The sequence below is a fragment of the Trichogramma pretiosum genome, unplaced genomic scaffold (assembly GCF_000599845.2).
Source record: "Trichogramma pretiosum strain Unisexual culture from Peru unplaced genomic scaffold, Tpre_2.0 scaffold30, whole genome shotgun sequence".
In the NCBI taxonomy this organism is placed as follows: domain Eukaryota; kingdom Metazoa; phylum Arthropoda; class Insecta; order Hymenoptera; family Trichogrammatidae; genus Trichogramma; species Trichogramma pretiosum.
In genome coordinates, this window is record NW_019641675.1 from 188,721 (window position 1) to 203,069 (window position 14,349).

At 37.0% G+C, this 14,349-nt stretch overlaps 1 protein-coding gene and 1 non-coding gene across 3 annotated transcripts in view; both read left to right on the forward strand.

The window, feature by feature from the left end:
- LOC106652982 (mucin-5AC-like) overlaps positions 1–14,349 on the forward strand; it is a 77,663-nt gene that overhangs the window by 37,989 nt on the left and 25,325 nt on the right. For both annotated transcript variants that reach the window (XM_023460688.1, XM_023460689.1), the window contains exon 2: positions 4,403–4,458. In XM_023460688.1, coding sequence (XP_023316456.1) covers positions 4,431–4,458 — 28 coding nt within the window. In that variant the 5' untranslated portion in view covers positions 4,403–4,430. The remainder of the gene's footprint in view (positions 1–4,402; positions 4,459–14,349) is intronic.
- Positions 3,053–3,125, forward strand: Trnaf-gaa. Its single transcript has one exon. It is a non-coding gene; the product is annotated as a tRNA-Phe (tRNA).

A 14,349-nucleotide genomic window follows, 5' to 3' on the forward strand; every position in this document is an offset into this window, starting at 1 on the left:
TTTTAGTAATAAAACGGTCAAGTATTTTATTGATGAAAAATTAAAAAAAAATAGTCAGTAGGAAAATACATTTTTGGCTATATTTATTTAGTCCGGGAGCGGGCTACCTTCCCGTAGAAAACTGTAGGTGAATGGTTAGAATAAGGTGTTATCGATCAATTTTGACGCACGAATTTGGTGGTTAATTTTAGCTCTGAGTGGTACCATATCGTCAAAAATCCATTTGTTTAATTAAATTACCAAAATGGTCGAATATGGATCTTTAAGCATCATGTTTGTGTTCTACCAAAAATTTTTTGAGAAAAATGTTCCTTGTGATTTTTCTCTAAAATGCATATTTATCGAGTTATAAGCCAATGAAAATGAAAAAAACGCTAATTTCGTGATATTCGATTGCGTGTAATAACATGAAAAACAATATTTTCGATGATGTGAGCGCTTTTTATTATTCTTCGCACATCTCTATGCAAAGTCTTGTAGTTTTTTTTCAAGATTCCTAAGGATTACCTAACGATAAATATGCATTTTAGAGAAAAATCACAAGGGACATTTTTTTCTTAAAAATTTTCTTAGAATACGAATATTATGTTTAAAAATCCATATTCGACGATTTTAGTAATTTTTTTAAACAAATGGGTTTTTAACCACATGGTACCACTTGCAGCCAACATTAATTACCAAATTTGGGTTCAGCGAGTCAAAATCCATCGATAACACCGTATTCTAATCATTTACCTATAGTGTCTTACGGAAAGGTAGCCCGATCCTGGACTGATCGTATCACGACACGATTTTTTTTTTGATTTCTTGGAAATTTTTTGTTGTTTATTATAAAAGTACCTATGTATAAAAGTACCTTTGTATTATTATACGTGATATACGTTATTGTTATAAAAATACCTGTCACATATCCGGTGGATTTACGGTGGAGGAGCAGTGGAGGAGCAGTGGGGAGCAGTGGAATTTTTGGGGAGCAGTAATAATTTATACGGGGAAAAACACCGAAAATCATGTAAAAATCACGTGAATTTCACATTTTTGAAAAAATTGTGGGGGAGCAGGTGGAAATTTTGGGGAGCAAGCGAACCACATCCTCTCTACTATATAGTAATAGATATATATGTGACACCCTTGTGCGCTGCGTTAATGTGTTTATTGAGATTACTTTTTTTTAAATACGTATTGCCGCAAACATTGCATGCATAATCGATACCACTGTGTACTTTACTGATATGAGTTTTGTGTCTATTGTTATAGTTTAACTCTGTGTTATTTTCTCCATTTTTATTTTTCTAGACTAGTTGACAATCGAAATTCAAATTCAATTCTTTCTTAAATCTGCCATCGTTCTCTGTTTTAATAATGTTTCGAGTTTTATAATCCACGTTATGACTCGTATGCTGCAAGTGATTTTGAGAACAATCGTCAATTTTTGTAACTTCAAATAAATTCATGCTGGGCTTCTCGTCTCTACACTCTAATTCAATTTTTATTTCGTCAAGTTCGGTTTTACGATTTTCGTTACATTCTCGGAGCAACTATTATAAAATATCAAGTTTTATCAAAAATTTTGTAAAAAAAAGTTAACTATGAGAAATTTATATAACTGACGATTCTTACTGAATATTCTCTGACGAATCGAACATTTTTAACGTCGGATGAGCTATCATTTGTTGCATGAACATTTTCGTCAAGTAACTCATCCGGAGGTTCTTGTTTAACTCTGAAATAATTACAATAAGCATAATTTTTATGTCAAGATATGGTTGATTCTCCTGAAGTCTGCTTTTTCTCTGTCTACATGCCATGTTCTTAAACTAGTGAAGATGAGCCAAAACTGGCTCGGTCGTTCATTAAATATTGTTTTATTCTTCATGATTGGACATAAATATTTCAATTTCTTAGTGCCAGTTAAATTTGCCGTGAAGATATACATGCCAAACGTCACCTCCGTGGCATGTCTAGATCTCAAAATCAACTCTATTTGCATAAACCATGCATTCTCATAAGCACCTGTCCCTATAATAACTACAAGACCAGCTTCTATATATCCAATGTAAAGTTTAAGTCTATCATAAGGCCTTGAAAAATGTTTTAAAAAAATTTCCCACACAATTGAAAAATGTCTCGGATTTCAATCATGCTTCTGAATAACTTCAAATATACCGCCTGCTTTGGGTCGCTAACTCATTTTTGATGTCCCTAGATACGTAAATGTCAAGTATTATAACCCAACTTTCGATTAGTGTAGGTTGCGGGTACAAATTTTACATTTTAGCTATGCAGCGATAATTATTCTATTGGAAAATTCACGTGTGTCAAAAAAACTGTCACCTCCGTGGAAATGAATATCTCGAGCTATGATCATTCTTTTTAACCGCTCGCCCCGTCAAAAGACTCGTTTTTCATGACCGAATTTCTGGTTGTGTGGAAAATTTTTCGCGTTTCTTACTTTTCATACTTACAAAGAGACCACCCCAGCTTCGGGTCATAGATTTGCTCCAAAATTTTTTTGGGGTCTGGTACCCAATACTGAAACTCCCTGTGCTTAATTTGATCTCATGGGCCTTAGGGCCCATTTTTTAGAGGATTTTCCACATTATAAAAGAATCTTTGTTATTTTCTATATCAATATAAAAGATAATACAGCTCTTCGAACTGAACTCTTTGGAATAAAGTTTTGTAAATGAGTTTCATTATTGGCAAGAGTGATTATTTTCAATCTTGTTTGTCAGTTTGAAATTTATCTGGCCATGAGCTGACTTGACTTGCTCATGGGTTTGCTCCGTGTTGATAGAAGGAGCATCTAACATATGATCGATTGCCGAAAGAAAACATGCATCGAGGCACTCTATAACACACCGTATTATCAGAACTTTGATTGCAAGATTCAGGTCTTCTGGTTGCTTTTTTCACCTACATTTTCTCATAAAAACTGACAAAGATCATCGATACAAGTGTACTTACATCTAACTTTGTCTTTTTAATTGCTCATAGAGCATTTGTATAGTATTGTCATTGTTTAACACGCCATTGCAAACTCGTCTCCATAGCCGAAATAGCTCAGTTGGGAGAGCGTTAGACTGAAGATCTAAATGTCCCCGGTTCAATCCCGGGTTTCGGCAGTTGAAATTGACAATTATTATCCTAACGGTATAAATTGACTAGATTTCAATTTTGATTTTTTCGGCTTCGCTAATAATTTTTCTTACGGACTACACTCGCTTTCATGAACGTTGCTTGCTTCCTTCCTCGCATAAACTCGCACGAGATTCAAAAATAAAAGTATCACGTTTTTATCTCGAAACGGATACCGCATTAGACAGTGAGCATGATTAACTTCTTCTTTCGCTTTTTTCCAAGGCAATAAGAGGCCTCTTATTTAAGTAAGCCCCTCCGTAATGCACTCGACGCGGACACAGAGACACACAAATACGTAATAATTTTTCAACAATTCCTTCTGCGTAAGCCAGATCAGGTGGTGGATGCCGCCAGTATAGAATGCTCGGTTGACGGAAAAAAAAAATTATGTTTGTCGCGATTCTCTCCGCTATGCACTAAGTAAAAGCGTGAGAGAGTAAAGTGCATCTTATTGAATTTATTACCAGTAAAATATATAAATCTCACGCGCACTGCACACACGTGCGTTCCGAAACGAAACAAAAAAAAAGCGACACGCACACGCCTCGTGACGCAATCGTATATAATAGCACGTAAAGTTTATCGACTCGAGTAATTCTCATTTTTCGCATTACTCGAGGTGTATGTAGAACAAAAAATGAATTTTATTTTCCCTATGAAATTTTTTTTCGTTATTCCAGGAAAAAGGTCAGCGACGTGTGTATAGCAGGCGAACTAATTCTGAACAGCCACCCTCCGGAAAATAATTCATAAATTTATCATAAAAGCCGAAGTGCAGCAAGATGCGAATATGGGCTAACGAGCTTAATATTCTTATAACGCGAGCATTAAAAAAGTTGCGCACCGCATACTTTGTGCTTCATTGTATTTAAATTTTTCGCTTGTGGCTACATATCCCAAGATACTTCGATATATCGCAAGCCTGTGTAAATTATATCTATATGTACGATATTGTACTCGCCGCTCAGAAAATAAATCATTTTAATATCTCGGGCATAACGACAGGACCACTTTAAATTGAGTCCCATAATAATCGTGCATTATTTGCCGCGTGGCTGGTCTATCTGCGACGATGATGAAACGGTGCATATAATTTCAGGCTCTTAAACGATGTGCTCTTTCGCGACTAAGTCTAGCGCATGTTAAGGCACTGCGAGAGCGTTGAAACTGTATATAATGAGACTTGATAATTATTAATTACATATATTATATTGCAATGAAATCAAGAACCACTAATTAAGCATTTGCATTATTTTTGCAGGCTTCGCGCTGGCGTCCCTGTTGCGACGATGATTTTCAAGTTCTTTCTTCTGCTATGTAAGTACTTTCTCAATATTTCTCGCTCTTATAATAATAACAACAACGATTCAAATTAAAGAACGAGAGATTAAAGTACCGGCAATTAATGATTTGTCAATAATTTTGAAATTAAATGTTGGAGCGGATATAACAAACAAAGTTCTGTGTTAATTTCCAAATTTTTGCTAAATAATCCCGAAAGCACCTGTCCCAATTTCTTTTTTTTCCATTTCACGCGATTCATTAAATCTTTGAATAAAATATAAGGCCTTGAAGGTTGTTGTTGCTGCTGGCTATATAGACGCACTTGCGCGACTAGTGGGTACGCGCGGCAAAGGGAGACGGAAATTTCACTGTTTTTCGGGAGTACTGCACAGAAAACAAGATTCCTTCTGGCGTGACGATCAAGAACGCGATAATGAGGCATCGCCATCGCGGCAAAAACGGCGACGCGGGCCGTAGCCGCTACTACAGCTATATACTATTTGTTGTCTGAGCGAGCTGTTGCGAAGAAAATTGAGAAATTCGTACGCTGCGTGCACAGAGTGCTGAAAGCTGCTAGACTATAGCAAACACAAATATTCGAGTGCGGGAACACACGGCGCGGGTTGCGCGCTTGGCAAGGATGCATCTGCTGCTGCTGTTGCTCTTTCTCTTTTGTGATTTTATTCTGCAAACACATAGAGGAGGAAGGCTCGAGATACAAGTCAGGATGATTTTATTACTTGGAGTTTTCGGCAATTTTTTTTTGCTAGAGTATACAGCAGCAGCATAAATCCGTCGTATTCTATAATGCAAAATTAATGCTGCCAGATTTATAATCCTTGGCCCGAGTCGTCGATCAAAAAGCATAAGCAATGCTTCACGAGTTGGGAAATCTGTCGAGCTCCGCGCGCTCGCGCCAGTATAAATACCGTGTATACCCCAAGTCATCTAAAATTCATTTAAATCACCCAAAGAACACATTTTATGTACAAGGCGCTTATGAGCTCAGATGAGCCTGTAAAAAACACCGTTTCGCCTTTATGTACACATTGTAAACGATGTGTGCGGGGGAAGGCATAAGCATCATAAAAAAAAACAAAAACAAAATGAGCAAAAAAAATTAATAACTCGTTTACTTCGGAGCTATACCTTAATTTCCGTGCAGTGCGGGTACGGAGCGTTATATACACTTGTACACGCATAAGCGCCACTTAGAAGAAGAGCTCGCTGCTGCTGCTAGCTCACTGCTGCTTGCAAAACGCTAATGGTCGGTACGATTATTCAATTAGCATCTCGGGGCGCTCTCCTCCTCCGCTTCTATTTGGATGAAGTTGCACGAAATGGTTTGCTTGCCTATGTGTACTATCTACTTCGCTCGAGCGTTTCCCATCGGGTGGCCCGAAGAATTTACTTTTGCCAGATTACACGTAAAGCGAGGGAGAGGAAAAGTTTATTCTCCAGCAGCAGTTGCAGCGCATCGTCCTCATACCCGAAGCTTCTTTTACTCTTCGCTTCTTTCTTTCTTCCTTTTTTTAACGGTTACCACTTTTGTTGCTGCTACTGCTGCAGGGGGATGATTGTTTTAAGTAATGGTCGAGAGTGAGAGAGAGAGAGAGAGAGAGAGAGAGAGAGAGAGAGAGAGAGAGAGAGAGAGAGAGAAAGAATAAGAGAGTGCAAAGTTCTTTGCTATCTCGCGCGTTCGAGTTCTTTTAATTTGCTCGCTATATACGTATGCACACGCTTACCTACACACACATACGCACCAACGCCGACTCGTAGTTGCACAAGTACGCGAGTTTCATTGCTCTTTTTCTAACTGCTTCTTTTCCTTTTAACCTTTTTACCCCCCTGGCTTTTCCCTCCTCCTATCCCGTGGTCCGAGGTATAGAGATTAAACAAGATGAGCACTTGCTCGCGCTTTCGTACGAAATTGCTATCGGTTTTTGGCCAACTTATTATTATTCTCTTTTTTTTCGTAACCACAAGATGTAAAAAAAAATTTTTAATAAACATAAATTCTACATGGAAGTAGGTTATCTATGCTTTCGTGTATTATTATTATCACTTCTTATGTAAATAAAAGTAGGCTTGATTGTTCGAGCACGGGCGAAAAAGTGTATTAAGATGAAGTTGCGAGATAGAGCAGAAGCGAGCGAGCGAAAGAGAGAAAGAGCCAAACTATGTATACAGATATCAAAAGAAACGGGAAATGGCAGAACACTTCAATAAACATATTGTGAAATGGAATAATCTGGTGCACCGCTGCTATCGCACACGTCGTGTGTATTTTTACGAGAATCAACACTTTTCTGATACTATTCTCTTCATAATATTAATTATTTTTCATATAAAATCCATTACGTAACGAGGTTATATATATTTTTAAAAATTTCACGAAATTATAATCAGATCAATCGTAGCTGCCTATCCACTCTTGGAAGAAATTTGTTTCCGATGCTGCTCTATTAAAGCGCCTCATTACAATAAGCACACCGTAAACGAGCGAATCGTGCACTCTTACCAATTCGCCTCTACCTCGCTTATACACATACACAGACAATAACATCGCTTCCATATCATCGATAAGAACATGATCGTCGGTGCTACTCTGTACTCCCTTTCGAATTTTCAAGAAAATAAAAGAAAATAAAAAAAATAGTAAGAGAAAAAAGCGTCTAGCCAATAAAGTATATCAAGAATGATCCGATACGCGAACAGGGCCGGGATTAAAAATATATACGCGCGCGCTGCTCCGCGGCTCATTACACTTCCACTTTGTAAAATAATGTATACAAGTCAATAAATGTGCATGTGTATATAATACGAAGCGAACGATCGATCGGTATCGAAGCCCCACGGAGCGGTGGCAGCGGCTTTACCTCTCAACCGGGCGGAAACAATCGACCTTTTGTTGTTGGATGAATTTTTCTCTCTCTTTTCCCTCTCAATCTCTTGCTCTCTTTCTCTCTCTGTCTCTCTCCGAGCGCACTGCATCGCACCGCACCGTATTTTCATTTCTCTGCTGTGTGTGGCACATAGCGCTCAAGGACGCGATTCCCTTTCGCGCCGCGCCAAAGATCATATACCTACACAGACGCGCCACGTTCACGCTGACACGTGGTTCGTTGTTTTCGTTCACTTGTTCCGCGCCTTGTTGTACATACACAGACACTCGCACAAGTATTACTCGAGTGCAGCATGCAAAATTCTATGGCAGATAAATCTATCGACGCGCGATGTGGTCATTCTTTTGAAACGTCTGTATAAACACACAGCCGCTGTCGAAGCTGTCGATTTATCGTGTCTTTATTGTCGCGTGTGCGTCGTCGCGTTTTTTGTCGATCGCTCCATTATAAAAGCTTCGATCGTTGCACCTGCCATCCTGGAAACAGGACGTAATCGGATTATATTCGCTGTCGCATTTATCAACGTTTAATTGAGAAAACGCCTCTATCGCGACGTTTTACGGACTCTGCACTTTTCGATTTTCATACTATTTTTGCCGGGAATATTCATAATGCGTTAATGATCATAAATTTAAACGATGAAAGTCGAAATTTTCATAGAACGCTAAAAAAGAGCCATATATATACACGTAATACACAGAGTGTATGGAGCCTGTCGCGCGCGCGTTGTGCGAGCAGCGGACGCGGTGATTTATCGCCGAGTTAATTAAGATGGATTCTAATTGTATTAGATAATGCCCTCCCGAATCGTTTAAGGGGAAAAATATTTATTGAGTTGAAATTACAATTAACTAAGTTATCTACCACTGTAAAATACTGCGATTGCCTATTAGTGTGCCCGAGCTATGCATAGGCCTTTTAAAAAGCTCGATTCGGCGGGCGGACGAGTGATCGGCGCGCGAACGAGTGATCGGCGCGGGCGCATTTTTCTTTGTCGATTTATCGACTCGATGCGAGGTGGCGGTCTCTCTCTCTCTCTCTTTCTCTTTCTCTGAGTGAGCCTAATTACATCATGAAAAAAAATTCCCCGAAAAATTATGAAGCTACCTGCTGCTGTGGCTACGTCGTCTTGTATGCAATAATACATAGCATTTTATTAAACTATTGCACTATTAAAAATATTTACATTAAAATAAATGGCATTTTTTTTTTATAATTTAGCATTCATAGCAATTACAAGTTGTGAATTAATAATCCTGTAAGAGCTTTAAAATAAATATTAAATAATTCAATTTAAAATTCATCAAATTCACATTAATTTTCTTACAGCCCATATTTGCAAGCTAGGTGCTACTGCTCCTCATGATTTAATTCTGCATATCTAATATCAAATGCTGGTTACATTAAATTTGTAAATATAAATTCAATATCATAAATGTTAATTTTTGTGCTGAAAATCTACTTATTTTATCTAATGTAATTTGATACAATAAAATAAACAAAATAGCTGTTTAAGATAGCTGTTTAGGTAAACAATTAGACAGCTGGTTAGGTTTAGGCTAAACACATAGCTATTTAAGTGCTTATATATAATTATATTTACTTTACCACTTGCAGATTTACGAACAAAGGAACTCGCCATCTAGCGGTGGAGGTTGACTTTAATCATGGTCGAATTTTCATAAATGTTTTTACCATCATCAACGAATACCTTGAATAAAATTGAGTATGGATTGCTTTGAAATTTGTTTCAAAGCCGAGTTTAAAGTGCGAGTTATAGTTTTCATAAAACTAGCTAGGCATGTAGTTTTCTCTGTAAGTAAGCGTGTGTGTGTGCGCAACATTTTCGACAGATAATTACGTTAACGTCGATATTATAATTATCATTAACAACACCGCTGAGCTTGGCGCGTCAAAGTTACACGAGACTTTTCGGGAAAACGAAAAAAAATTCAAACTTCACGTGCGGTTTCACAATTATCCTCCTTGTACGAACAAAACACCCTCCTTGTAAAAACGACCAATAAGTGCAAAGTCGACGATGATGTGCACGGCAGCAACAGCAGCAGCTCAGATACGGTTGGCTGCGCGCGCGCGGTTATGAGCTATCCACGTGCATCGTATAAATAACAGAAAAATAATCAAGAACGAAGAAGAGGATTCCGAAGATGATTTTATTGCTGCATGTGCATACAGCAGCCGATAGATGTAACGTATAACAGATCGTTCGCTCGCGGGACTTACGTAATTTTAGGCTCCTCCGACGCGATCCGAACGAGTAACAAGATATTCTCCTCGGCAGCTGCTGTGTGTGTAGTTCGTCGAAGTTATACCTACCGCGCGCGATCACGGGGGTTAAAAATCATTGGCAACACGTTAAGTAACGTTCGTCGAAGAGCATAATATACAATAATATACGTATAATATGAAACGACGAGCAATTTTTTTTCTTATACCCTTCGTCTCGCTGAGGCTGCACCGATCGATTATAATATCTCGCGAGACGTTGAACGGTGTCACGGAGAGTGAAATAAATCGTCAGCGGTGCAGTGCGAGGTTCAACGCGCATGTGTTAAGTAGATAAGCGTCCCATTGTGCTTTCAGCAAATGTTTCCTTTAAACATACACACTCACACATACACAGAGTCACTTAATGTACATTCCTTAATCGTTAAGGTACTATCGTACAGCTCATAATTATAAGCGCATAAAGCGCAAATCCTTGGCTAAGATCGTATACATAATAGAGGCACCTCTATAGGTTTTCATGCCTGTTGCTGCTGATGATGCTACTATCATATCTAGAAAGTATAATTGCCATGTATGGTCAGCCGTGCTACGCGATGATGTTGCGAGGATGATACACTGTAAATTATTATGCTGTGCTTAGCGGTGTCATATGCTACCATTCCCTTCAAGGTTTTTTGCAACTTTAAGTGACAATGATACACAAGAAAGGAGAAAAGGCCTGACGCATTCTGGATTCGTTGGTGCCAGTTGGCATAAAAATATAAGAAATTATGATTATCTTTTTATATTTCAAAGTTCACTTTTACTTCGAGCTAAAATTTTGCCTTTCATCTTTTGGTTTCTGGAAATTCAGTCATATGCCATCTAGCGCTATCTTAGGAACATCTAGTACCTGAAAAAAGAGTTAAAGTCAAGTGGATTGAATCAAATTCTTAGAGTACTGTAGAGATACATTTAAATGTTTTTTGTATCCAATTAGACTAATTATATTTAAAAAGGCTGTTATACCTATCCTTGAAAAATATATTTTTGGCTTTTACAAACTAATGCTGTGAATATAACAATTAAAACAGCAGTTTGTTAGACATCCGTGTAAACTTTATTCACGGAAATTCATTAATAATAAACTTGTTTGAAACAAGATGATTACAAGTAACAAATCGAAAACATTTGATCGGTTTCAATGTTTAGTGTTTAAGGTGACTCTTTACTTAAACATTTTTTCATACAAGATCTTGAAATTTTGGGACAACGTTAATTAGTGATCTAATTATCTCCCTGCAAAATTTCAGACCCTGTTGTCATGCTAATTTTCAAGAAAAAGGCCATCGAAAATTGACTGTTTGGCACGGCCTATATAGGCGCACATTAACTTTTGGACCCTTCTTATTGAATATCTCGCAAAATATATCATACAGCTCTCCCAAAAACTGATAATATGAAGTTGAAAGTATAAGCTTTTGATTGGTATATTAAAAAGTACATGTTTTCATGATAATCTAATAATAAATTTGAGGATGCGATTATCGAATCATAGAGAATTTCAAATATCGAATCGAATATCGAATATAGAATCGAATATCGAATTTCGAATGATGAGTCGCGCGAAGCGCGCTGAATGTCTCTATGAATTGAAGTATGTATATCGATATCGAATCAAAATCGAAATGTATAATCGGAACAGAGCAGATTAAAAAGATTGTTCATAAATAATTCGTTAACCTGATCAGTCACAGTGAAAAACTAAATCGTACATAACCCCAGGCCGAGGCCGCAAAAGAAGTGCATAAGGGATTTCTTTTTTGACGGCTTAGACTACATACCATATATAGAAAATAATAAATTAGCGGGGGCCGCAGCGAGGGCAGCAGCATCCGGTGCATTATTTGGAATAGCTGCGCGATTATTTCGCAGATCCTCAGCTTCTTGTCGTAAAACTTCCAATTCTTGGAGAAGTTGTTCGTTGCGCTCACGGAGGACAGCCGGATTTTCGTCGCGAAACATGTTGAGACGATGCCGGCAAAAGAATCAGGAATCGGCAGGAAAAATTTTCAAGGCCAAATCGAAGTATTCGTAGTAGTCGAGGTCACCAATATAGAAAATAATAAAATAGAATATTAATATTTTCTATTTGAGTTTATTGAGATGTTCTCGTCTCTATATCAACGAGTCTAATGAATGCAATCAATAATAATTTCTTGAACCGTCGCTCCCAGGCTCTGAACGTGGTTACGAACAAACGACGTTCGCTACACATATTTCATATTCAGTGGTCCTATAATAGCATTTTCCTCTGCGCAGGCGAAGAAAAATAATTGCTTACGGGCCGCTGGTAAAATCATTCATAAATAAAATATATCGAAGGTCCCCACGAAGAGTAACACGTTTCCATTTAAATTAACACACAAACGTGTTACTCTTCGTGGGGACCGTCGAATATCTACATCTCCTAGCAAAATGATGCTACTGTGGATTAAGAAGGATAGGACTCGATTTAGCAAGATTCTACTTCGACCATTCGTACAATGAAAATAAAATAAAAACGCATTCAAAGAAGACAATTTAACACTTTTTAAACCCCAAAGAAATAACATTGGTACCTCTCAAAAGTTATTCCCAAGAAATGTTCGCCAGAAATTCTTTTCGGTGCAATGCTTAATAGGATTCAAAAAAGTAATTCGTAAACCCTACACTTAAAAGCGTTGCGAACGCAGATTATTTTTTTTCAAAATTGACAAGGTAACGTAATTTATAATTTGGATTATTATTTTCAAAAATGACCAATCTGCGTTCTCAACGTGAATCCTAGTACTTTATCAGAAAGAGTTTTACGTGAACATGTTCTCTTTAGAGGTGTGAATTTAACTCTTTGAGGTTTAAGAGGATGACGAAATTAGCCCAAAAATCCAAATTTTAATCCCACTTTTTGAGTCCTTTACTGAACAAAAGGCTCCATGACGAGCTTTATTTTAATGATTTTAAGGTAGCTACTGTAGAGCCTTTTAGATAAATATTCAGTGAAGATTCAGAAAAATGGATTGAAATTTTGATTTTTAGGCTGACTTTGATATCAGCATGTACAGTTTTAAATTGTTTTCGCAAAAAGCCATCTTTAACCGAACTTGATTTTTATGATTTTCACACTACGGGATGCGAAGGTAGCGTCATGCCGAATTCAGCTCCGAAGAGACATCTTGCTGCTTAACCCATTAACCCATTAACGCGCAAAAGTGCAATTTTGTGCATGAATTTTCCGTTGTAAAAAAATCATAGATTAAGTTAAAATATTTTCTTGAAAATCCATACCCAGGAGTTTTGGGTATGCTCTTTCAGAATCCGGTATTATTTTTGCAATAAATAATCATTATCGTCGTTTATTTTGCAATTAAAACAAAACAACGTGATTTTTTGGCTTACAATTTTTTTCCAAGTCGATTTTCTACCTTGCCCTGCCTTCAGAGGGTTCCCATAACACCAGAAATCGGGTACTTTTTCTCTGAACCTTCAAAAAATGCGCTGCCGCGATTTTTATCTAGCCCCTATATTTCTAAAATGGAGAATTTATACCGAGCTGCTGAAGAGGAGAGGGGACGCTTACAACGCTACAGCATAGGGCCCTCGAGCATCACAAGAGTCAAAACAAACTAACTACACTCGTATTGACTAGCCGAGTCAGTAAAGAGTCACCTTAAGGAGGTACCTCCGCTCAAAATTTACCGAAGAAATTCGACTCAAACTACGTACACTAATCCTTTTTAATGATACAAATGAACTTGCAAAATTTTATGCATGTTCAGTACTTCGTTTAGAAGATAATCGTATTTCAATTTAACATTGAATCGAATGAGAAAGTCAGCATACAAGAGAATATCTCAAAATTTACCGAAAAGATTCGAGTAAAATTTTATATGTATCATAATAAACTATCAAAGAATGTACAGTTAAATTTTCGTAGACATTGGATAACTTTTTAATGCTCAATTAATTAATAATAATTTATTGACACTAATCTAGGGAAATTTGACGTGGAATTTCGCCGGTGGGAGCGGATGATATAACCTAACATTTTTGAATTTCTCAGCGAAACGCAAATATCTTACATTATTTATAACGAAGACTATATTGACCGATAATTGATAGAAATTCACAAATAGAATAAATAATGGGTTATTTATTTTTATATCGATAATGTTTTATTAAATATAAACATTTGTGTTGCTAGCAGACCATTAGTACATATTTAATTTAGGTACACCAGCTGAGCAATAAAAATATTTAGTTCCTCACAGTTGGTAGTTCTGCTCGGAAGTACCTCTTTAAGAGTTTTTGAAATATGTAGAAAGACGCATATTACGAGACCTCAGATGCAACGATCTAAGTTTGACTAAAAATGTTATTTCTATGATCGTTATGAGATCGACAAGATTTCAAGTCAACATATTGACATAGTATCAAAGAACGTAAATAAGTAAATTTACACTATGATAAGTTTACCTGAGAAGCCAGTTTACCTTGACCAATACGAACTTAAAGTACCATGAAAAAACGTTAGATGGCCTTATCCTATTATCTGAGATATCCTTACACAAAATATGGAAGATCGTCAATAACATACATCACATCTATGTATTTTTTTAAATATACTATGGATCTAAGTTCCTCTTTTATGCAAGATCATTAAAAACGAATTTCACTGAACGTCGAACAAAGTTGACTGAGCTGTGAAACTGAAAAAGATTTATTTATAAATAATAGATATTTATACAAA